The sequence below is a fragment of the Aplidium turbinatum genome, chromosome 3 (genome assembly GCF_918807975.1).
Source record: "Aplidium turbinatum chromosome 3, kaAplTurb1.1, whole genome shotgun sequence".
NCBI lineage: Eukaryota > Metazoa > Chordata > Ascidiacea > Aplousobranchia > Polyclinidae > Aplidium > Aplidium turbinatum.
In genome coordinates this window covers 34,710,322-34,737,044 of record NC_137474.1, presented here as the reverse complement: position 1 = coordinate 34,737,044, position 26,723 = coordinate 34,710,322, and the positions used below count along the sequence as shown (strand labels likewise).

Genomic DNA, 26,723 nt, shown 5'->3' with positions numbered 1-26,723 from the left:
GCATAGTTTTATGATTGTGCCAGCAATCTTGTTCAATATGACTGAATCAAAACCTCATGTTAATCCTGATTTGCAAAAGGAAAGAGATAATGCTTCAATTGATGTTGAAGAATTGACCTGTCTGATCTACAATGGCCCAGAAGAAGTTGCTAAAAAGAGAAAGTTGGGTATGTTATACTGTTACAATTAGTTTGAACAGTATATATGTAAAATGTTTGAATGTTTTATCATGATTCTTCAATTTTTAACAGTGTTTACCTTACAATGTTTATCTGGTTGATTTAAAAATAAAAGTCAAAACAAAAAAAATATTGTAATGTTTTGTGGAAGATGTGCAAATCATAACAAAGTGTGATAGCCTGCATCGCTAAAGGAACTACGGTAAATAAGCTTCCCTGCTTTTCATCAGCACATTTTTGACTACACACATACCACACATTTTTAACCAATTGCATCTGTATCATACTATATTGTCACTAGCGTTTTTTTTCAAAAATTTTGTATTTTGCAGTCCTCTAAGCTCCTTTATTTTTGTGGCGACCAAACATGGCCTACCAGAGCTTCTTTCCGGCGGCCAAATTCTTGTGGCCAGCAGCTAAATAAAAAATAGGTTAACAATTTTTGTTTTTAAAAATCAAATAATATCGTGTTTTTGCATTCACTCGGGTAAGAACAGCGCAAACAAGGCGCTGAAACATGTTTGCAGTTGTAGCCTACTTGAATGCACTGTTTCCCAAGTAAGTGTACTACTACAGTTAGCCTTTGAGTTTTTATAGGTCGACACTCAGACCTTTTGCCAAACTTTTACCAGCAATATTTCTTGTTAACATGTAGAGACTTTGCCTTGTTTGTGAAAAAAGGTTGCAAATGAAAAGAAATGAGTTTCACTTACAAACACAAGTGGAGAAAAAAGTTTGAAATACGAATGTGAGTGGAGAAATGTTGACTTGAGGTTCAAGCTAATGATCAAACATGGCCTACCGGTGCGGTAGTTTCGGAGGCCATTTAATGACTTTTTGGCCACGATTGCCACTGGGAGCTTAGAGGCCTGTTTTGTAAACTGTAAAGTTCTTGCAAACATTAAGTGTTTAGACAAGCAAAAAAGTAACCTAAGCGGGTTTAACATAATGTATTGCACACAAAATATATAACATAATAACTCGACTGTTTTTGACACGTATCATACATTGTATATGCGTGTTTTCAAAAACGTTTGAGTTATTATGTTATATATATTTTTTTGTGTGTAATACATTATGTTAAACCGGCTAAGGTTATTTTGTGTTGCTTGTCTATGGTTCAAAAAAGCAAACTCTCTACCAATCATTTATTTACCTGTCCATACTATTTTTTGTTGTAATGCATGCCTCACAATTCACTTATGTATTGTATCTACATAGTAATTAGTAAATCAATATTTTATGGCAGTGGGCTGGCGCAGTGGATAAGGCGCTCGCTTTCCAATTATGCAATCCTGGTTTGAATCCAGGCTTCAGCTAGTTGTTAAAAAACACCGCTCACCTCTACCCAGGGGGGTCTGCTACTATTCGGTGAGTCCGATTCGGTGAGAGCGTTTTTCGGTGAGAGCCTTTTTCGGTGAGATCCCTATTCGGTGATTTTTTTGAATTTTTTTTTGAAAATTATCGGGTACCGTAGCCTAATTAAAACCCAAAAACCCAAACCCCCAAAACTCCCAAAAAAAACCAAAAACCCAAAAACCCCCAAACCTCCCAAAAAAAACCAAAACCGCAACCCCAAAATCCCCCAACCCCTATCCCCTAACCCTATAACAGCAATGATAATTAGGCTACGGCGCTAAGGTGTGTCAATTTTAAGAGAAAAAATGATTTTTTTGAATTTTAGATGGGAACTTATTTAAAAATATGTGTGTGGCCGTGAATAAACCAAATCCAAATTTTTTTTTTGATTGAACAAAATTTTGCTTGGTAAATCTTTGTTTGTTTTAAATAGTGATAAAAAAACCACAAATATAAAAACATTTTATTTTTTTTCCCGATTATTGTTTCTAATGAGACACGTGTTCTTCAATTCCATAATACTACGGTGTTTATTAATTGCTAGGAAGTTTTTCTCCCTTTAAAGATCATTTTTCAGGTTCCACAAGCTATTTTTTTCCCAGATTCACATTTTTGAAAATTTTTACAGTTGTATCTCAATATTTAACGTTATACGCGTTAGTGTTATAGCATGAAGATAAGCATGCTATTGCAATTTGTTAATGTAATTTTTTCCATGAACTAATGTAAAAACATGTAGACCAAAATTAAGTCGCCTAACAAAAACAAATCAACTAACATTAACGATTACCAACAGCAATAACCAACGATAAAATGACAATACAAAACACAAAATAATGGTATTTTCTTGACCAACAAGTTTCATCAATTCTTGTTTTGATTCATTCCTTGACATCATGCGCCGACTTGCTACTTGGCCCCTGATGCAACCCTCACGTCTTTCATGCGTGTACACTTTTCCAGCTGCCTCAGTGACTTGCTTAACGCACCTTTCAATGGACTGACCATGACAAGGCCACTGTGGAACTTTCATAGGTTCGTTGATCAAGCACTTAACTTGCGCTATTGTAAGCTTGCAAGTTAAAGGTGGTTCGTACTGGGAGATCGTCCAAACAATCTGTCGGACCAGTCGATTAGCTCAATTAGAGATGAAGCATCTGGGTTAATGAAAGGTGTCTTTCTGGGTTGTACTGAAACATCTCCGAGTGTGTCATCATCTCCTCCCCTCAGATCTATAATCTTTTGTACTCCAGCTTTTCTCTTCTCAATGTCTTCTGAGCACAAAAGAGTCTGGATGATGTTTTCCCTGAATGCATACCATGCTGAACGTTTGATGGTTGGCATGACAGCATCCACTACTGTCTTGTTTTGCATCCGGAGTTGGCGCAGAGTGTGACGTGGCCCTTCGACCCAAGAGTGCTTAATTTTAATATTGAACCAACAGGGATAATATTCCCCGACGATAAATTCTACCATCATTCTTAAATTATGAAGAGTATTGCCTTCAAGGCCATGATTTGAGATCCATATTCTGCAAACCCTATTTGCTGTTGCCAGCCACATGGAATGGCTCACAGGACTAATCTCAAGGAGTGTCAAATCATCAGGAAGCTTTCCTGTTTTAATGGCCTCGGTAATTTTATATCTGTGAGCTTGATCAGTAGACAGATCCGTTATAACATTTTGAGATAAAGCAATAAGGGGTTCTCCAATGGGAAGTTTAACAAATGAGGGTCTGCTACTATTCGGCTAGTCCGATTCGGCTGGTCCGATTCGGCTGCAGTCTTTTTCGGCTGGTTTGTTGGATTTACGGAAGAATTTTGTTGGATTACAGAAAGATTATGGTTGGATTTTCAAAAATTTGACAAATAGGAAACTAGCTGAGAAAGACTGTACTCGAATAGGAACTAGCCGAATCGGACTAGCCGAATCGGACAGACGTATCGAACTAGCCGAATCGGACTAGCTGAAACGGGCCATTCCGAGCAAATGAAGTATCCACTTCAAGTGTTGTGGCAATGTCTAACATCTTCCCAATGTCACCTGTCCACTTGTTGTTAGACAAGGTCTTTCCATCGATTGTTTTCATTAAATGCCTTAAGGGTAACTCGTTGGTGTGAAGGGCACAAATCAACCATATCAGCTTGCGTCTGAGCTTCACTTCTACCCAATGGATAACACCACCCGCCCAGCCAGTATTAGCGTTCGTGGAATCGTTCCAATTGCCTGCAGACTTTTGTCAATCTCTTTATAAACGAAAAAATCCACGAGATTATCTGCAATCACTTCAGCTAGTTTTTGTTAGAAGATCCTTTTACAGGAGTGAAATGATAAAGATATCTTCCTCCTGGTTCACTGCATACTGCATAGTGCTCTTCTTTGATGATGCTCGGGAATTGTCTGTCTGAATTGTCTGCTTTTATTAGAACCTTTGTCATGTCTTGGCGGCCGTCAAAGAATATGCATTTAATGTTACCAACCATCCTTGCAAAACTCATCAAACTCTGCATCCAAAGCGTTCATGACTTTTAATTGGGCTTTTTTGACTTTACTATGATCAACTACAAGTCTTTTGTCTTCTTGTGTGATCAATCCAACATCCATAAAGGCAGCAGTGGTCATAGCAGCCGCTGCATGTAGGCCAAGACCATATCTAATTCTCGTCATAGCCACATTAAGTATTTCTAATGTATTGTAATTTATTACAAGATTTGCTTGGCATTTCTGTGCTTGATGTCACATATTGAACATCATCAATGTTTTCATCATCGGAGGACATGGTTTCGTTAGATGATATTGAAACCTCTTCCCTAATTGTTTCAAAATCCTCCACAATCAGTCTTCTCTCATCTTCTTGTCGTTTCTGTCTTTCGACTTGCCTGTTGTGCTCAGGTATATCTGGCAAAGCAATCTGATGTGGCCCAATTGATCCGATCTTATTTCTCTGGCCGTTGATAAAAGCAAGCTCTTTCCCTGGAATCTTCTTTTCCTTTGGGCACGCACATATTATGTCAATTTGTATTTTGCAAATATCTGCTGAGCAACCAAACTAGGAATACGGAATAATGTTGTATTTACAATTTAGGATATCAAAAAGCCTGTCAAGCTTTGCAATAAATGCCTCCTTGACTTGAATCTTTCCTCTTCCAAGAGATATATTTTTGCCTGTTCCCAGCTCAAACGAATCTTTTTTAAGGTTGCGGGTCGGCATGTAATAATTAATTAGGTATACAAAACAAAAATTTGCTCGGCCCCATCTTTTCAATAGTTCAGGGTATATGTCCATTGCCAGATCGGATAGAGGGTAGTTTCTCACATCCTCACAGCTTCGTTCTCTCAACAGTAGCCCATATCTCAGAAGACATCGCAGAGTGGGAAGCTCAGAAGGCAACATATCTTGACCTGTTCCAATAAGATTGCTCATATGCGTCAAAGTCTCTTGTCTTGTACTTTTCGTAGAAGCCATCGAAATATTTTAATCTTGAAAATAAAGTAAAATACAGCGTGATAACAACGTGATAATAGCGTGGTAACAGCAATACAAAACAACGATATGGATTTACAAAAATAGGCATCTGATAGGCGCGGATCTAGGAGTTTTTTTCGGGGGGGGGGGGGGGGCAGAAAATTTGAAAATCAGTTAAAAATAAACAAAAAGCTAAACAGATATGAACAATCATACTGCGACATATACGATATGCTATAAAATAGACATTAAAACAGCAATTTTCATCAATCATCATCATCGGCCATGCCTGAATAAAGCGTCGGCTACCGTGAGTCTCCACAACGATCGATTGTCCATAGCTCTTATTAGGTTTTCAAAATTTTGGTTTGTCCATGTTGAAAAGTTGTATGAAAGAAAATAACGGAGTCTGATCGATGGATAATTTCAACCATAATAATAACAAGAAATTATTCCCCCCGGGATAGGTTAAGTCCGCCGTGGGACTAATATCAGGTGTTTAGAAGCATATCAAACCATTTGATGCTGAAACATACAATTTCTCACAAAATTTCGGGGGGTGGGTGAGCCCCCCGCCCCCCCCATAAATCCGCGCCTGGCATATGATATAAAAAAAATCTTGAAAGCTGAAAAAGTATCTTTAAATGAAGACTATAACAAATTAGAAACAATTTAAAGTCTTATTTATATGGAATTGAAGAACTTATGACGAAAAAATGACCATAATCGGAGCAAATTTTTTTTATTTGTTGTATTTTAAATAAACCTGAATTTACCAAGCTAAATCTTGTTTAATCGAATAATAATTTTGGATTTCAATTATTGATATCTATACACATGTTTTTGTATACGTTCCCTAGCAAAGTTCCAAAATAATTTAAATCAACACGCCCTACTACGGCGCGCAATAATTTAAAAAAAAAAACTCACCGAATAGGGCTCTCACCGAAAAAGGCTCTCACCGAATAGGGAACTCACCGAATCGGACTCACCGAATCGGGCTATTCCGACCCAGGGTGTAATTAATTGGGTGGCATAGTTGCTGAAGGAAAAGTGGTCGAGAAAAAGGAACTGGCCACCCTACTCTCGTTTGTGCCAATGGCTTAGTTTAATGACAATCTTATCTTCTCATCCTCGATGCTGGAATCAAGTATGCTACTCAGTACTCACCACCTAAATCAACTTTATATAAAGCTCATTATTGTCTATTTAATCTTCAGTCGTAGCATTACCAACTGTTCCATGTGCACTGCAGCCCATATCATCTCATACAAAATCAACTTCAATTTGCTTGCTAATTGTAATACCGATGTATTTATAGTAAAAATTATATTTTTAGTTCTGCAACTTTAGCTTATTAAAACTACACTATTTGAAAGTATGACATCTGTTCTTCAGAAGATGCTGTTTTCAGTGATCCTGATTATAAATCGGTTCCTTTGGCATTTTTATCACGGGAAGAAGAATATGAAGAGACAATGAGAAAGAGTGTACTTGCAGTTCTGAAGAGACCTGATCTTGGAAGTCTAATTGAAAATCATAAAGATCTATTAACCTATAATTCGTGAGTAGTCTACTACAATGCATTGTTATTGTGCTTTCAAAACCAACATGGTTTGTATCACCAGTGTCACTGCTTCATAAGTTTATCCTACTCCTAGCAAAACCTTTTCTTGCATTATATTATTTTATGTATTTTTTCTTCATTTAAGTTTATAAAGCGATAAATGATTGATGGAGTTAAAGTTTTTTTAATGTAAACTTACTGTAAGGTACCACGAACGTTTAATGTAGCCCACAGTACATGGATGGGAAAATGTTGTCAAATTTATAAATTGTTTTTTTAATTTCTTTAAATAGAAAAAAATGTTGTACTGGTTGGAAGAATAATAATTTCCTGGCTATGCAAACCTCTTTGAAAGCAAATAGTTTCACACTGGTCATCCAAGTTGACTGTGTGAATTCTCCACTTGTTGAAGAGTTTCTGCTTGTAAATTGCTTTGTCAACCAGGTGCCACTGAATGGAGAACTGTCCCCTTAATGCAGGGGTACGCAAATACTTGTAGGTGCGGCATAAAAACAATCTTTCTAAATCTTTGCAACCCAAACATTTTGAAAGCATTTTATTTTGCTAGAAATACTTTGCCTCACTTATCAAGCCCACATCAGGACTAGACGATTTTGGGCAATTATTAAGCTGGAGACAATCTTTTGCCACTCCTATGGTAGTCGGATTGGGCCACTTGACATGCAACAACTCAGCAAGTACATTTCAGCTACTGCCCAAATCAGCAAATGAAGTTTTCATTTAGCAGATCGGATTTGCTTGGTCATTACTTGCTAAACTGAATTTTCTAATTTGTGACATGCCAAGTATCGGCTTGGTCAGTTTTTTCTTGCTTAGGTTCATCATTTACCAATTTTAGCCACTGGCTGAAACGTTGGTAGTTTTGTTGTCACTTGCTTAACTGCAATGTGCTGAGTTGTATGAGACTCCTCTCCTATACATTCAGGTATTCCAGAACGGTTCAAATTGGGCTTAATAAGCGAGTGGACCTGTTAACCGTGGGCTTAGTAAGCAGAGACTACTGTACTACCATTGAAAGTACAGTCAACCCCGCTTAATCGGCCACGTTTAATAGGACCACCCGCTTATTCGGACCATTTTGCACTGGTCCCGAATCCAAATCCATTTTTCTGTACAATTTTCCCCGCTCAAACGGACCACCCTCCGCCCTAAAATATGCCTTTATGGTTTACGTTTTTTACTTTTTGTACATTTTTCTGCGAGGTGACGCGTCAAGAGTTGATGTGGGCTACGTGCTACGTTCTCGCTAAGCCATTTTAAAGTGAAGTAGGCTACAGATAAACAAACGCTTGTTGTCACTTCATAAGGTCAATTGTCATCTATCAGAATTGCAGTAATTGTGATGCAGCACCGAATACTGTACTGTACAGAAGAATGAATGAATGCTTTTAGCGCTTGAATAAAAATGGCAGCAATAACTCGCGTAGATCGAACACTTAAAGAAAAAATAGAGATTCTTAACAAAATGAAAAACCAGTCTTCAGGAACGTCAGAGAGGAAGTTAGCCGAGATTGTTGGCCTACCAAAGTCAACATTAAGAAGGCTACATGTACAGGAGAGGGAATTGCAAGACCTATGGGCAAAGCATGAGAATAATAGTAGTGCAGCTACAGCTTCTCGTAAACGCCAACGAGGTGCTTAAAATGCTTAAACTATTTTCAAAAACGATGAAAAAAATAACAAAATTTGTTCTCCTCGTTTAATGGGACCACCTGCTTAATCAGACCAATTTGGCTTGGTCCCGATGTAGTCCCGATTAAGCGGGGTTGACTGTATAAATTTTCATGTACAAAATTGTATGAAACATAGCACGTCAAAGAGTAGGTAAATGACTGTAGTTATTTTTTTCTAATTGAGTTATATTTATAGTAAGTTTGAATTATTTTGCGACCCAGAGTGGATGGTCTTGTGACCCGAATTCGGGTCATAACCCACTATTTGCAGACCCCTACCTTCATGTGCTGTTCTCAATTCCACATGCTGAGACTTGCATTGCACCAGAACTGTAATATGGTTGATAGATTGTTCCATTTCTTTGCTCTCATAGGTCAGTGTTTATTCACTGAGCTATTGGCAAAGAAAGATTTATATATTATATGTATAATTTTAATTAGAATTTCATATTTTGAAATTTTGTCTTGTTTTTCATTTCTTCTTATTTCTGATGCCACTTTTAATATGTTTGTTCGTTCAAGATGTCAAGTAAAAGGGTAAGTATTGTACCACAAACGTACAAAATTTAAATTAGTTTGGCTACACTGGAAGTATATATATGTGTGAGGACTCTTTTCAATAGAATAAAAAGAGCTTAATGAGTATCATAACTTCGAAATCTCCTGTTCATTAGGCCTACTGTTCAAACTTGAAGGGGCTATCTAGTAATTTGCATACCAGGTAATTGAATATTCCAATTAAACACTGAGAGAACCTTTAGGAACTGAACTATTAAGCAGAATTCGTCTGTTAATAAACTTGTGTTTTCTCTACCGGTACTTCAGTTTAGTTCAGTTGTTTTTATTTCTGACCATCATATCAAAAACAATACACGTCAACATAGCAAAGGTCGAGAAAAAGGTAGAAGCGACAAAACGCGAACGTTAAAACGTGCTTGTGACCGAAATAAGTTATTGAGTTGAGAAATTTGGCACGGTCGCAACACCTTCAGAAAAATTTAAGATATAAACGAAAAAAAAAAGTTACAAAAAAAATAAATAAACAACATATATTTACTTTAGGCTATAGCTTTATTAGCCCAAATAGCTTTAGCTGATATTTATATTTAAGATTTGTATGGACAGTTGCTATGAAGATCGGCCATGGTGCATTATCAAGAGTGCTGATGGTTGTGAGGGGAACATGTCTTGATACGTTTAGCTAATAGCAAAGAAGAGCAAGGCAGGCAAAGAAAACCCCACAAAGAAATCCTACCACGGACAAAGCTATTTCAAGCGCAACGCCCCGGCCCAGGCCTTGCATGACTCAAAAAATAGATAGGTTATAACTTGACGACATGAAAACAATGACTAAAATAAACTAGCAAAAACAACATTATCATCCTGCAGAAATTCAATTATACCCAGAGAAGTAAAAGTAACTTGTAAAAGTATTGTGACGGATCTTCTTTTTCACAGTTATTTAAATCCTTGATTTGGATTTTCTAGTTACGTTGCTGAGGTAAATGTGTTGTTCGACTTGAACTATGGCATGTTTGTGCCGACTATGCTGGGACAAGCTACAGAAGATCAGGCTGAAAAATGGCTGTCACCGGCACTGAATCATGAAATTGTTGGCACATATGCCCAAACGGAAATGGGTCATGGTAGGCTTGTTGGTTGAATAAGTTTGAGTACACCTATAATTAAATTGTTGTTTGTTTTGATCAAGTGTTTCATTTTTTGACAATTTTGTGTATATTTTTGTTATGTGTCTTTTTGCATTGATTGGCATGTAGTGCATTAGATTTCTTTTTGATTGGCATGTAGTGCATTAGATTTCTTCATTTTTTTTTAATTGTGTGTGTTAATATATTTTTATGCAAAGCTAGTAGCTCCGTCTCAGTCCTCCCACCTTTAGTCACATTATTAAGCCAAATGTATTGCAAATTAGTAAAAATATTCTTTTATCAGTAAACTAAAAACTTCCCCAATTAATTCCAATTAGAGAAAGGGGTGAGAAAGAGCAACTTTTTTTATAGTAAAAACGGATTTGTTTTTAATAAAAGTTGCAGTAAATAGTTGTATTTATGCACCAGGGTTTGAAACCGCATTGCTTTAGTGGTGTGATGTATTCATGTTACAATGTTAACAGTATCATAACAGGGTCAATGGTCATCAATAATTAACGTTATAACTTCAAACAACTGTATTTAACAAATGGTAGACAATTTTTGAGTAATAAACATAATATTATTGTCAAATAAATAAATATTTAGGAAAAGCAAGTTTAGTATCTGCCATTTGCGTCGATAACAAGTCGGAGACGCTTCGAAAAGGACCTGCAAGAGTCACAAATAACTCTTTTTGAGGTATTTTGGCCCATTCCTTTTTCAGATTAGCCTTCAACGCTTCCAAACTTTGGTGGTGTTTAGTCGAAACCTTGCTCTCCAGGTAAGACAAGATGCCAAAGTCTAGGGAGTTCAGGTCTGGGGATGAAGGCCATTCTTCCTTGGAAATGAAGAACGGCACATTGGCTGAAAGCCAGTTTTGCGATCTCTTAGCTCCATGTGAAGGGGCAGAATCTTGTTGGAATGACCAATTACGTTTTTTGAAGTGTTTCTTTGCCCAAGGCAACGATGAACCTTCAAGAATATCATTTCGGTAGTTTTCTTGGTTCAATTTCACTCCTTGGTCCACAAAAATCAATGGACGCATTCCTAATTCGTTGACTGCGGCCTACACCATCACTGATGCCGCCCTTTGTCTCCGAGTGACTACCTGGGGTTTCACATCACCATCTCTTGACCAAACACGATCATTCTGACTGTTAAAGTGATGCTGGACATCAAATTTCTTCTCATCGCTGAACACAAGGTTTAGCAGTGAGCCTCCTCCTTCAATGCATGAGAGCAGAATTCTGGCTCTGAAGAGACGTTTCTCAATGGTATTGGCATTTAGCAACTGTTTCTTCGTGTGTTTGAATGGGCTCATCTTCAAATCCTTCTTGAGAACTGTGAACATGGTTTCATAGGCCACGTTCGCCTCCTTTGCCAGTTTTTGGATTGGATCTCTTGTAACTTTAATTATTGATGACCCTGTATACAAATACTGGTAGTATATACAATAGGCTAGCCATGGAATTTCTTCGTTAAAAAATAAAAATCTTGAGCCAACAGTTTACCTAGCATATTCAGGCTTCGCTCAACATAAAACGAAGTTGCTTGACTGTGTAATAATTTAGCTTTAGCATATATTGCTGGGTTAATGTTTGGCCAGAACATTTCTACATTCGCTGTTAAGTCATTATTCAGTTCAATCCAATGATAAAAACATACCACCCAAACTGAAGCGTATGTGCTTCACGTTTGTCATTTCTCTTTTTATTTTAGTGCAATACTGGAAAAAGTTGCATTATGAAATTCTTGGAAACGGCATAAAACATGCTCATTGTTTGGAATATTGTTAGGTTTGGAATATTTTTGAAGCTCGTTGTTGCATAAAAAAGTTATCCCATTTATCACATTTGCATTTAAGTCATCATTCTTGCTTTTGTCGCACAATTGACCATAAAGAGTCAAGTCAACATTTTTATAAATCTGTCTCCAAAAGAATGATTTCAAGGGAATACAGTTTTACTCTGTTCTCGTAATTTGCTACTTTTAACTTTTTAAACCACAAACTCCCAGTAGAATAGTTCATGCTGAGGTCAGCTTGCTTTTGTACCAATTAACTTCGTGTCTTCGGCCTCCCAGCACAGTAAGATGTTGCGAGAACTATGGACTTCATTAACCTTTCATTCGATTTTCTACTAGATATATCCTTTGAGTTTTAAAAACTTTTAGGTGATATACGAGTGGGACATGTGCTAGTCAGGGCTCGTCAACCTTTTTTTCATCGCGGAACCCCTGATTTACGTTCCCATTTGTTACGAAACGCCCACTAACAAAAGTTTATATTTAAACAAAAACGTTCTTGTTAATACTAATAGCATAACAATGAACAAGTGACGCAACAATTTATCAATGTGTCTTTTTGGGCTATTGAATGCACTCAACCTATTGTTTAACTAACTGGCCTACTTGGAGTGTGAATGCGGCACGGTGATTTATAAACTCAAAATGATACATCAATACATACTGAATAGAGATGTATCGGTATCGGTGATATCGGCCATTTTTTGAGTATCGGTATCGTCAAAATTTGGCCGATACTGTGGCCGATACTAAACACGTAAAAAGGCGTTTGCTGCGGATTTTCTACAGAACGCAAAGATATAGATTTTTTAAAGTTGTAACTAACGTCACATTGATATAGAAAAATAACAACCTGTTCAAATTTTTGATACGTCACACTCCCATGACTTCTTCCACGCACGTTTTAACATTGGTTGCTTACAGTGATTCTTTCACTTAAACAAAACGTTTTGTTTCAGCAGTTTTGCGTTGTTCGATTCTTAAGTTGTGTAAAGAGACTCAATTTCTCCAATACTTATCATTTGTCTTTCTTTTTTACACTCAGCAGAGTATAAAACTTGTAAAAGTTTTTCATCCATACAACGTCATGAGTTAAATTATGTCTCAAGTTGGCATAATGACGTGACATCATCTAAACGTAATAGAAATAGCGAAGAGCAAGTACCGGTATCACTATAAAAAAAACACAAAAATGTGACGCAAAACGGCAACATTAAAGGACACAGATGTTCTTTGACTTGTCAGCAGCAAGTGGTGATAACTGTGGCTGTGGGAGTTCGTTGCGCAGCCTGCTTACTCTGACATTGTTTAAATATAGAAAAGTGGCAGTTGGGACCTCGAAACCATGGAGTTGTGAAAAAATATTTCACATGTGGCCATAACTACTTATTTCCCAACAAAAAACAATGGTTTCACTATAGCAGGGGTGCACAACCTTTTTGCTTTTTCCGGCCGCATTCAGATTAATTCTATAAAGCACGGCCGCTAGTGAGTTTTAAATGATCTTTTTTAAATTTGCGTTATCTATGAGAAGAATTTATTCATTAATATGTACTAAACTTATCATACTTATACCTAATAGTGCCATGAAATATCAAACACTTTTTGAAATGAATTTTTTCCGTCTGCGATATTGCAACTAGTGACTCCCTTGGTTTTGCATACTAGGAGATAAACTTGCAAAGTTGTGAACCTTGCGAGATACCATCAGTCTTAGTTGGGACTCCTGGTTTCTGTCCAACAATCGCGTTCGGTACTCGTTATTCAGGTAATTCATTTGTGAAAAGGCAGACTCGCACACGTATGTGCTTCCGAAAAGAACAAAAGTTTCTCCTGCCAATTCTCGTAACATTGGATAATCAAGTGCGCTTTTCCACGCGTCAAGCAAATTTTCTTCGCACTTGAACTTAATCACAAGCTGCTCATTACTTTTTAATTCCACCAGTTCCATCTGAAAATGTAACGGAGCACTTTCGGTTTCAACCAGGTGTGAAAAGGCAAGGAGTCGTAATGTATGCAAAATTTTTGAAAATCTTGAAAACGATCAGCAAAATCCTGCAACACAGTATCAAAAATACCACAAAAAAGAGTGATTGGAACGTTGTCGACCTGTATTTCGCAGCTGTCGATGAGAGCCATAAGTTGTGTAAAATAGAAAAAATTACGCTGCTGAAGATGATTTTTAAGGAGAAGATACTTGTCACAAAAATCCGATACTTTTCTGTGCATGACATGTATTGCTGTAAGCTATCTTTTCCTTGCAGGCTTCGATTTGAATTGTTGACATGGGACAGAAGATCCACTACAAACGCCAGAGATGTGAGGAAGCTCTTGTTTTGTAAAGGGCAGCCTTTTTTTTGTGGAATAGTATTCCAGTGTTTCTTTGCGCAACTGCAGAACACGGCGAGATGTTTCTCCTTGAGACAACCAACGAACTGCAGTGTGATAGAGAATGTCTTCTGCAGACGTTTCGCTCAATTGCAGAAGTTCTCGTATTGCCTATGATGAAGTGCATTGGCACGAATGTACAACATGATGCGATTCACGTCTTTTAAAGTGTCATTTAAGGCAACAGATTTGACACTCAGGGCTTCTTGGTGGATAATACAATGAACGTTTGAGAGCTGCTTATTATGGTACTCTTTTGATAAAAATTCCGAAAATCTTGCTCCAAAGCCTTGTGCGTTGCATCATTACAGGATGTCTCCTGTCGCACACTTTTCTTCAAATTTTCGACTCAGATTTTCCTCCACTCACCTTCCAATTTTGCGTAATTACGTGACATGTGACAAGGGTATCCAGTGGTTCTAGATATCCCTGTATAATATTTAAAATAGGCTACATTTCATTTTCTTAATGAATTTTTTTTATTTAAACAACAGGGCACGGCTGCCAACACATGCTTATTAAATTACATGTTAACGGCCGCATAATTATTCATCCACGGCCGCAGGTTGAACACCGTTGCTCTATAGGTTGTAAAAAACCGTACACCCTAATCACTAATCACAATTTTGCTATTTTATTGCTAACAACAAATTTCCAGAATAAACTAAATTGTGGTTCATGATAATCTGCTGAAGCGAAATTGTGCTAATACAAGGTAACCTATCGAAACATTTCGTACTTAGTTTCAATGAGACTATGTTTGAAGCCACCACAGCACGATCCAATAACGAATTGATAATGATAAGATCAAGCAAAAGATCAATTTGATCTGCAGAAAGCGGTACCAACATCTTCCAAGTTTATGTCTTGCCTAATTATTCACTGTATTCGGACAATGGCTTTTGTTTCTTATGAAACGGAGTATCGTAAATCCAATGTCCACACCCTGCCGTTGGGCCCTATAGGCTAAAAATAAAATATTTTTGTATAAGGTGCCTCTAACCATAAACAAGAAGCGCATGCTTGGATGCAAATGTTCCATTGCTTGGTTTCTTTTTAAAATTATTGCTTTATGTTTAATTTCGATTACTGTGACCAATGACTATGGCTTGGTGTGACATACAATTAGGCCTGCTCGATGAAATTACCTTAGCCATGCCGTGTTTTCAAATTCAGTTTGCAGTTGTACAAAATACATATCTTTGTCAAGTTTTCTTCAGTTTAACTATCAAAATTGCAAAATCATGGATATTTTGTAATGGCTGGAAAATAGACAGTAGACACCAGCATAAAGAAAATCACAATTATTTTACTGTACAGTACGCCCTTTGTGTTCCTAATTTTGTTGGTCAAATGCACTTCACTTGATGTACAGGCACTTTCTTACGAGGGCTGGAGACAACAGCACATTACGATCCAGCAACACAGGAATTCGTTCTCAATTCACCTACTGTGACCTCAATAAAGTGGTGGCCAGGGGCATGTATGTATCTCGTTATCACAATGTAAATACTTGTGGTTGCTTCATAATTACTTTTCATGTCGTTAGAGCTAATTTTGTCAAACCTGTTATAGCTGCGTAAAAACTCTGCAAAGCTATTCCGATCGTAAGCCATCAAGTTATGTTGGCAGTCGCCTATTGTTTGTAGATTGTTGTTGGCCATGTACATTTTACACACTGACTATATTTTTATTGCAATGCGGTGATAGAAGAATTTTTTGACAAACATTATGAGTATATAATATACTATATAGTATTTTGTTTCTGACATTTTTACTTGTTTAATTTTTTTTCTACATAGAAATGTTTGCAGCGACGATTTTTACAGTGTTTTGTCTTTTTAGTTAGTTTTGAAATCCTTGTTATACGTTCCAACGTTGTCATGTAATCATTTCTTGACAGTGGGCAAGACCTCGACACATGCTGTTGTGTTGGCTCAACTTCATACTCTTGGCAAGTGCCATGGCATCCATCCTTTTGTCGTGCAACTTCGCAGCTTGGAAGACCACACATCTTTGCCAGGTTTACTATTATGATTACGATATTACGATTAATACTAATAGGCATTGTTGTGTTACTGGAAACTGTATTACTTTTTGTAGATTACTTAATAAGGAAAAGGACACGTATTTCAAAACGCGCAAACTCGCACGACACGACTCTCAATGTGTGCGCTTGAGCAACGCTTTTCAAGGACTCCAATTAATTATCGGTACTTATTGGATTGAATAATTTGAAGACAGCACTTCAATAATCGAAAACTTTACCCTGTCAAACTCGGTGACCGGGCCTGCACCAGTGGTTCAAAGCCTCTACTACAAATATGCGAAACTGCCAGAAAATTTTCCAGTCCGAGGATAAAGATTCTCTCAGACTCAATCAACATTCTCTTTAATCTGTGGACCAAGAACATAGTTTGTGTCCCAAGACACTGCTCCAGTCAAGGCAACAAAAAGCTAAAAGTTAATTTTTTTTTGGGAGCCTTTGTTTCGTAATACCCAGACAACAAGCTTTTCGTGTCACAAAGCTGTGATATATAAGTGTTACAAAGATGTGATATATAGTATCTGATAACTTGTTCAATTTGAAACACTTTCCGAGTAAAGGAAGTCACTTCGTGACTGAGCTAACCAGCAGTCGTGCGTCTATCTGGCTTTGGCGGCTGCCTTGCAAGTTCTGCGTGTGACTTATCTGTTTACAAACCTAGCTATTGAGGCCAGCTTACCGGCACTAAATGTAAAAGGACAATGCACATTCAAACATTTCATTTGTGTTTTTTAAATAAATATATATCTGGTGTTACGAAGCATGCAAAAACTTTTTATCGGGATTTTTGTATTCGTAAAACTTGAAATTTGTCGGTTTAGTTGGCTCAATTAAAAGATTGCCATGAAACTATACACGTCAGTCATCATTTTCAATATTAGAAAGACCAACCTACATCTGAAAATAATCTTAACACGAACAAACTCAAAAGATATTAATTCTTATTGTGCTGCAATGCATCAAAATGACTTTTATCACGTGCTCTGGACGTTGTGTTGATATAAACTGTTTGTCCAGCAAAGTTGTTAACTGATGTGTCTTATGACCCGACAAAGATTTCGCGGAATTGCATGTAGCGTTTTTCAGTTTAATGATTGACAGTTTGAAGCAATACAGTCTTGCAGCTGAAAATCATTGGTGAATCCATAAGCTCGATCTTAACGGCTAGGTGGGTTTACATCTTGGTCCATCTACATTGTGTTCATTGAATTATTGTTTTTCGAATGCTCACGACCACCATTTTTTTCATAGTCATTACTTGCATCTTTTCTAGAGTTAACGAAAAGAATTCTCTGCAAAATATGCGAAATGCAGAATCGCACTAATGTATTTCTATTTCTATATCACCTATTGGGTCAGTTTACGAAAGCTTTGCGTGTTTGCAGGAATAACTGTTGGAGATATTGGCCCGAAATTTGGATATGGTGCTAACGACAATGGATTCTTGAAACTAGATAACCACCGAATACCAAGAGATCACATGCTGATGAAATATTCTCAGGTAGATAGTTCCATATTGATTAGGGTGTACGGTTTCTAAACTTTTTTTCAAATTTTTCAACGAAACCAATTTTTTTTGTCGGGAAATAAGCTGAAAACTCATTATCTCAAATATTTTTTTCCTACTTCAACAATTCAAGGTCCCAACTCAAGAAAGAAATTTGGTGTAAAATCATGGTACCGGTGATGGGAATTTCAACCACTAAAAAGGACTTTGAAGCTTTTTGCAGTTAGTATGAGTAACATTAAGAGTTAGATATAAAAAAGTGTGCCACAGTGGTCACTAGCCTGGGGTTCAAAGAGCTACGGGGCTGGAAGGGCCCCAAACAGTGGCTGCAAGGGCCCTAAAAGTGTCCAAGTCAGCTTTATGAAACGACGGGGGTCAACTTGCACTATAATTGCAAGTTCAATAATTAATCTCATTACCAAGCCAAAGATACTTTAGCCTTGGTTCAATGTTATACATATTGAACTGTTTGGTTTACAGATTGTCGCTGACAGGGTCCAGCACTGTTCGCTGGTAGGTAGTCAACTCAAACGGGTCACTCAAAATTGACAAACATGAAGTGCTGTTGCCGGGATGTGCAGCTTCCCATCCCAGCCGTTTTGTGACTTAGACTGAGTTACTCGGTAGTCTCTGAAACTAAGAGTTTTATAAATTAATTATTAAAAAAAACAGCTATTGTACTTACAGCATATCATTATACTTTCCTTATTCAATTCATTCACAGAATATTTTATGGTAGTTTTGTAACTCTGTAAAATGGCTACTTCAGCTACTAGCAGCCGAATGTCCATAAAATAACTACCAACCCATCAAATAAAGAAACAGCCCAAAGTTGTTGAGAAGTAAAAAGAAACTTGCCTCTTTTTATGACATTGCCATGCAATGTTCACCATGTTTATCACTTGCTACCCCAAACATCTGGCATTCATTAATAAACAACCAGATATCAAATGAAAGAGAAATTGGTTTTGTGAAAAAAGGCATTACTGAAGGAAAAGTAAAGGATAGTAATGATATGCAGGCACAGTAAAAAATTAATGAGGTTGATGACAGAATAAGAGGTTATCTTATTTCGATGATGCACTGATTACTTGCAGCATTTAATGTTGCCAGGGCTGTGGAGCCACTGTAAGAGAGCATTGGCTTCGGCTCCAGCGCCATCAAGCATTTATCAAATAGCTCTTGCTCTAGCTTCTGAGCCATCAAGCATTCATGCAATGGCTCGGGAGCTGCAAATTTTTAAAAAATTGCTCCAGCGCCGGCTCCATTAAGTATGTTTATTGTTCATGGCATTTACCACAGTAGGACACAACGGTTTAGTAATTTGCATTGCAGTATTATATATAAAATTCTGTTTAAAGGGGCAATCACACTAAAGTAGTAATTTTGCAGCTTCATGTCATCAGTTTATCAGTCTTACTACTTGATTTTAAGCTAATCAAGATTAGGCTACCCAACCCTGAAGCTGGAGCAGGTAAAATTTTTGTAGCTCCGGTTCCACAGACAGTTAAAAAAAGGCTCCAGCTCCAGAAAAAATGCTTGGCTCCACAGCCCTGAATGTTGCTGCAATAAATTTCAATCTTGTTGTTCGTTTTTGATGTGATTATGTGCTTTTTGTGTTATGGTAGTGTTTAAAATGTTTGTTTTTTGCCTGATATTTCAAAATTTCGGTGTAGACAAGCATCAAAGGAGTACATTGGACATTGTAGTACTGTAGTAGTGTTGATGGTTTCATACAGTGTGTACCAAAAATGTATCTACTTTTTTTGTGTGCTCAGTACTCAACTTACATGTTCTCGTAATAATAAAAATGGACAGAAGTTATTGTTGCACTTGCTAACATATTGGGCTTGGTGCCTTTGAAGCAGAAGCAAAAAAATATATCAGTTAATGAAAATCAAGAGATGCGTTTATTTTTTTGTTACACACTGTAGATAAGGTTTGTTTAAATGTAGAAAAGTGGCAGTTGGGACCTCGAAACCATGGAGTTGAGAAAAAATATTTTACATGTGGCCATAACTACTTATTTCCCGACAAAAAACAATGGTTTCACTATAGGTTGTAAAAAACCGTACACCCTAATATTGATCCTCACAACATCAACACAAACTACTTAAAATACTCGTTTATAAATTGCAACGCGTTTCCTTTAAAAATGTTTGCCAGTAGATTGTTTCTCTATGTTTATTTATAATTATTTGTATTGAAGTTTAAAAATTTACTGGCAAGTTAAGGGCATGATTTTATCTGTCACAAAAACTACCATTTATAAAATTGTATAGTGTATCCTAATTTCACCTACTTCTCGTATTTTTCGTTCGCTGCTGCAACACATTTGCATCTTCCACTTTCATAATTCATGCACTCGCCAATATTCCATGAACATTTGAACACGATTTGTGCATCCATACTTGCAGAGTTGCAGTTAATGCATTGTATATTGCAGGATCAGTGACATAGTAGAAACACACTTCGTCTATGTTGCCTAATTGTTCCGATAAGTTAGTTTATACGGTTTCTGCATACTGCAGATAGTTTACCGTATTTTGACGTTGCTTTTAGGTTGCACCAGACGGCACGTACACCAAACCGCCGAAGTCCACGTTGACGTATGGCACTATGACGTTCGTGCGTTCTGTGATCGTGCGCACCAGCGCGATCGCTCTCGCCAAAGGAGCAACGATAGCTGTGAGATACAGCGCCGTTAGAAGACAAAGCGAGATGAGACCAAGGTTTGTAATTTGTATGGAAAGTGGATATTTTGCTTACGCCTTGCATGGTGTCCAAGAAATACGGCCTCATCATTGTCATCTTGCTGACAGTGTCAATGATTTTTTTTAAATCACACTTTTTTCGTTTTTACTGCCTCCCTCAAGTGGCAACTTTACCGGGCCGATATTTTTGAAATGACAAGCAAAGCCTCTCAGGCAGCCATTGATGCTGATAGCATGGCATATGAATTTTTCGCAATGTGGTTTTGCAGTTAGGAGCAAACTAATTGGAACTCTTGGTCAATCTGAACTAAAACAATGAGTCCAACATTTAGAAACAAACTCGTTGTGGTGCAGACTTCGAGTAAACCAAACTATATTCGCCTTTAGTGCCATAACTCAATGTTTAGTTTTAGAGCTTAAGAAACGTTTACTAAAGGATGTGTGTGTCTGCATTTTAGGCTTTTTCTGAAAATTTTTCCGTTAATTTTCGTTTTTAGATTTTTATTCACTTCACCACCCTTGCAGATGGTGGTTTTCCCAAATAACATTTGCAAAATAGTTATTGTTAGTTTAGTCCGTGAACATTTTTAAGGAGATTCAGTGTAAAAAATCCACCAATCCTATCTCATGCGATAATGTTTATTTGAAGTGAGCCGGAGCCACAGATCCTAAGCTACCCCACTCAACAGCACAAGCTCCTTCCATTGTTGGCTGCTGCATACGCATTCCATTTTGTGCAACTTTCTATGATGGAAATTTACTCGATTGTTAATGGACAAGTTGCAAGCGGAGACTATTCACGTTCGCAAGAGGTAACGCAACCACTAGATCTAATTTTCCTTATAAAGCATAGGCCCAGATTTATAATTATGTAGAGAAGCAGCAGAAGTTGGGAATTAGTCTCACGAAATCATATCACATCTAACTAATCTTATGGACCAGTGGTGTGTAACCTGGAGTTCACGGTCTCTTTCGAGGTTTTCTGTTAACGTTTAAAATGATTCCACAAATGTATTGACACTGGAAAAATTTATATATTTGCGAAGAGTACTTTTGCTAACTTTCTTACCTAGGGAATAGGGATACTCTTAAAAATTTAGTGTCCCGCAAGGTTAAGTAATATTTAATGAAATCTTTGATTCTAAAAAGGTTCGGAACCACTGCTTTGGAACCACATTTCAGTGGTTCTTTTTCAAATTGTTTTAATCACTGAAATATCCGCAGCTGCATGCCCTATCGTCTGGTCTGAAAGCGTTCACGACTTGGGCGACTAATTCCGGGTTGGAAGTTCTTCGAATGTCCTGCGGTGGTCACGGCTATTCTAGAGCAAGCGGCTTCCCGAGGCTTTACACCGACTTCACACCAGCCTGCACTTACGAAGGCGAAAACACTGTTCTCATGCTTCAAACAGCAAGGTTTGTGCCAACGAAACTGTTTTCACTATCGAGCTGAGCTAGTTTATTCAACGCAATGTCTTCTATCCACACGCAATCACTGAATGGTAAGATCTTTTCCCAATGCTCGATGGGCGTCGGTTCGATCGCCAGCGAGAGCACGCTGTTGTATGTCTTTGGAAAACAATGCAACAAGGACATGTTTGGAGCACAACGGACACGCATATGGGCTTTGGCTTAGTCTGAATCTTGAGCCATCAGGCGTAAACCAAGATGCGACAGAAACTGATTGACAAAACTATAAATAAACCATAAATTTGTTGCGAGAGAGATGAAATCTTTTCTTGTAGGCGAAAGTATCAGCGTAACCGTGTTACAGCAAACGCTTAATTGAGAGATGAAATATTTTCAAGTAGCATCAGAATCTTAATGTTTAGCTTGTGATACTTTTAATATCTCGCGGATGAATCTCACTTACATCTTGTACGCGAAGGTATCTCATCAAGTGTGTCCGCGACGTTCGATCCGGATCCTCCCTCCCGGACTCGGTGTCCTACTTGGCCTCCAAGCCGCATCCGCACAGAGAAAATCGCGATTTCATGGATCTCGACTTTTTGGAGAGTCTGTACAAGCAACGTGCTTATAAGTAAGTCTAAGAGTAGCGTCCTTCATTTAGTGAAGCGCTGGGCAGTTAAACAACTTAAAGAACATATTGACAAAGCGCCTTTTCTTGCAATCCGCAACAACATTATCTTTTCGAATGCTGTGCTTGTCATAATGTTGTCATATAACACCACGTTTTTATGGAGTTATTTGCAGAAAGCCAAGAAAACCAAGTTTTTAAACCAAGTACGTCAAGATAAGGAACTATTGAACAACATAACTCAAAGGCAACTCAAATTTCTCGGTCACATTATCAGAAAAGAAGATTTCGAAAATATCTGTCTAAGCGGTCGCCTTATCGGGAAACATGCTCGTGACAGACAACAAACAACATTTATATCTAATTTCAATACATCAATCAGCCAACCAAGAACACTTTGGGACACTGCGCGACAAAGAGAACATTGGAAAAATTTACGAACTGAGCATCTAGTTCATCAAAGGCCGCATCGGCTATGATACTGTTGATGATGATGATTTGCAGAAAATGTTTGTGTACCAGACAAACTGGAATAGTTTAGTCAAAGATTGGAAATATCACAGAACACGAATTCATGCTATATTTTTTCCCCCTAATTTTCGCTGTTTAGATATGCTATCCCCGCGTGAAATATGCCTCAAAAGAATAATTTCACTTAATTTAGATTGCCAGTGCAAATAGCTAGAACTCGTGACACTTTTGTTGTATTTTGCAGACAAGTTCATTTTGCGTCCTCGAAAGTCGACGCGGCGACAAAAAGTGGTTCCGACCTTCTTGGCGCAATCAATGCTTCTGCTGTGTTTCTGGTGCATGCTGCCAACGTGAGTTATGGACCTTCCCAGACATCAAAATCCCTCATTTTTAGACGTTGAATCAATGTAAAAATGACGGTTTTTGCTTTCTGGGTTTGGATGCGTCGTCCACTTTTGTGATTTTAACCGTCTGCACACGTTGAGTCAACGTAAAAAGGGGCTAATTTACTAGCTGGGCTATGAATGCTTTCACTGAATCACATTGTATGGTGGTTTTGATTTCAATTATGTAGATTGGAAAGCAAAGAAGCTTCGTGACCACCTTCAAGCATGGTTTGGCTTGCTATACAAACACTGAATCTTACTCTCGTTTAGTCGCTCGCGCAGGCGCTCACTTCATCTGAGTAGCCGTAAATTTGTCATCAATCAACTTGAATTACTTTTGGTCCGCAGATGAGCAATTTTAAGTATTCTATAAAAGGATGTGTTGTGTGCAGCTATATTTGTGCTCATCAAATAAAATCCTTTGTTATTTTTCATTTAATTCATATGGAAGTGTTGAATGAAACTCTGTGTATAGAACAGAAAACTTAATTTTTCCTGTACTTTCGTTTTTCTGCGGTTTTTGCTTATGCCAGGCCAGCAGCACGATCCACTAAAGGACAATGCATCATTAAATTTCAATCATCTCAGGCGTACAGCCACCATTTTGTGGTGAAGAACATGATAAAAAAGCTGAAGGCCATGGATGTCTCACCTGCCCTGCGAAAAGCCATGAATGAGCTTGCCCTGCTCTACGCACTGGATGGCATTGACAAGTCCAGTGGAGAGTTTCTAGAGGTAATCTTTTGTTGTTGTTGTTTTTTAAGAAGGCTGTTACTGTGTATGATGCCCAGCTGAATTGCAAAGAAAATGGGTGCATCGTTAACCTAATTGGATGTCCTAAAGTTTATTTTGAGCTTGTTACAGCTCGAACCTTGCCAGCTCAAGACTAGAATCTTTTACCACCTTTAAATTGACTGTTAGGGCAAGTTGTTGAAACTGTGCCATTCTGCAAGAGTATTTTGCTTTGTTAAACTTGCGTAGCGTTTTGCCAATTTTTAACGAGATTGTACGTCATATAAGGTTAGAGAAACGTGAAATTGTATCAAAAGCGATTGTCTTATCAGTACAACAACACCAAAATAAAAATTAAGACTGATACTTTTATTCAAGGATGAGATTCTAAGTGGCGCAGAGGTGAAGTCTTTACGTCAATACGTCGTCGACTTACTCCCGGCTGTACGCGTCAACGCCGTAGCTCTGGTCGACGGATTTGGTTTCAGGTTGGTTGTGACGTTTGCGTAACGCTGACGTTGTAATGCTCCGCAACGCAATTAATTGCTGTCAATTTTTTTTTATACTAAGCGTCCAGACATCAAATTTTGCCATTTTTATATTGATTCAACGTCTGCAGACGTTTTTGCCATGGTGGATTTTAATGTCTGGGCGGTTTCTTTTCGAATTGTCTTGCTCGAATTGTCTGCTTGAACTTTCCAAATGGTTGTGCCTTTGGCTAAGCAGGCGATAAACCAATGAACAAAAGAATCGATTTTCTCACTTGAACAGCTCGAATCAGTCGAACTGACGAATTCTTCTGTATTATCATCACCGTATTGTTACTGGTTAGTATTATGGTGGTATTTATCCCAGAAAACAAAACTCTATGTTTCGTCTACTTTTCTCCCTTCATCTTCTGTTTCCATTCCAGGGATGGAGCACTTCACAGCGTGTTGGGGAGGTACGATGGAAACGTCTATGAGAATCTTTTCAAGTGGGCTCAGAATTCTAAGCTAAATAGAACAGATGTGAGTTGTTTGTTGTTGGAAAATGTCATCTTCAAACTGCTAGCCTGGCAGATTTTTTTGGTCATTCGATTGCGCAGTTTCTGCCAATGCCGTCATTGTTTTTCTTCACATTTGCTATACAATATGCAAGTAAAAAAAATCTTGAAAAAGGAATTTTTTGGTTTTTAACATTAAGCTGATTTAAAATTGCAACCTTTTATAACTCGAAGATTTAACAAATTCTTTGTCCAAAACAATGATATGGCACTGGGGCAGAGGTGAACAGTACTGTGTTTTGTCTAGTTAGTGCACGACGTTACGAAATATTTTTATAAAAAAAAGAGGGCTTACCTGAACACAGTTTTGTCAATATCCTGCAGAATTCTAGGAAGGTGAACTTTTATCAACCTCTTTAAAATCTCTTGTGATTTATGTCACATTTCGGCGAGGTAATTTACAGAAACCAATTTCGTTCTGATTACTGCATGTTACAAAGCTTATGATTTGCACTACGGTTCTAATTTATGCTCGAAAATGATCCACAGCAGAAGTAGAACTTCAAAAGTTATGGCATAGCGTTAACAAGTAGAACAGTATGAGTAGAGCGTTTATAACTGAGTGGTTTTAAACGAAGTGAACGTTGTGATTTTAAATGCTCTGCTTTCTGGCTTTGTGTTGATGATCTTAGTTATTATGGTATTAATTTGTTTTTTTAGGGTTAACCTAGTGTTTCCCAACCTTTTTCGAGCCGTTACCCAAATAAACGGTTGGCAACTTAATCTAAACTCTAGATGGTTTACACTGCGAAAGATTATTTCGCGCACAGATCACAACCTAACTGCAGATCATAAACTATACTGGAAACATGCCTGTAATTCGCATGCCATACTGAATACTGATACCTTTCAATCTGGTTTGTCGGACTGTCGTTTGGCAAAGTTAGATCGTCCAATAAACTTTCTTATGATGTTTTTTCAGGTTCATCCCACCTATCATAAGTATCTCCGCCCACTTCTGAAACGAAAGCAATCCAAACTTTAGAAGCAATCTTCACCATGATAATGAGCTCTTCTGCGTTTCTAATTTGCTTTTTACTTAAGTTAATCTTCCGTTTTTAACTTCTCATTTCAACTAATCTTGTTGCCTATAGTTTGCAAAAGCTAGGGTTGATTAGAAAATTGTGTTTAATTTCAACATCGCGTGCTACTGAATCAGTGCAAGAGTTATGTAATTTGTCAGCAAAACCTTCATTTTATGCCAGCCAGAACACCATGCTGTTCCACATATGCAAGTTTGTTCGATAGTTTGTTTTTATTATTCCCATGATGTCAGCAGTCTCGGAAAATGAACCTAGCAAGAGATACAGCGTTTATGTTTTGAATATGTTCTGTGTGATGACTTGCCGAAGTTGAATATTTTTTGTATGTCGTTTATGAATTTTTAAACAATCGATTTTTGCTGGAGTACCTTTCTTGCTTTCATTAACTGTCATAAGTGATAAAAATAAATAAGGAAAATGACTTACGCAAAACACCCGGATTCGGAATTGTCCTGAGTGCGTTGTTTTAGCTTGTTTGGAAAGCAGTATTTTTCGTGCGTTGTTTTTTGTTTCCTTGTCGCAAATGCTCGCTTAAATACTTTTAGTATAGAATTTAGACAAATTATTACGTCTCATGATGTAAAGGTGACGCCTTACACCTCTTGTGTTTGCAATAAACGTAATTGAACTTTG

The 26,723-nt window shown here is 37.6% G+C and overlaps 1 protein-coding gene and 1 pseudogene across 2 annotated transcripts; one reads left to right on the top strand and one right to left on the bottom strand.

The window, feature by feature from the left end:
• Positions 1 to 26,723, top strand: LOC145766137 (peroxisomal acyl-coenzyme A oxidase 1-like). Of its 2 annotated transcripts, none has more exons than XM_082577794.1 (15): positions 1 to 167; positions 6,419 to 6,568; positions 9,754 to 9,911; positions 15,484 to 15,591; positions 16,012 to 16,131; positions 17,541 to 17,656; positions 20,225 to 20,394; positions 21,026 to 21,188; positions 21,601 to 21,791; positions 22,264 to 22,416; positions 23,129 to 23,234; positions 23,859 to 24,005; positions 24,381 to 24,490; positions 24,916 to 25,012; positions 25,970 to 26,723. In XM_082577794.1, the coding sequence occupies exons 2-15, from the start codon at positions 6,483 to 6,485 to the stop codon at positions 26,030 to 26,032; spliced, it is 1,788 nt and encodes a 595-aa protein (XP_082433920.1). In that variant the 5' UTR covers positions 1 to 167; positions 6,419 to 6,482; the 3' UTR covers positions 26,033 to 26,723. The 2 variants fall into 2 exon arrangements, with proteins under 2 accessions (XP_082433920.1, XP_082433919.1); XM_082577793.1 differs by having other exon boundaries at positions 6,403 to 6,568.
• LOC145766138 (general transcription factor II-I repeat domain-containing protein 2-like) lies at positions 13,360 to 13,949 on the bottom strand (annotated as a pseudogene).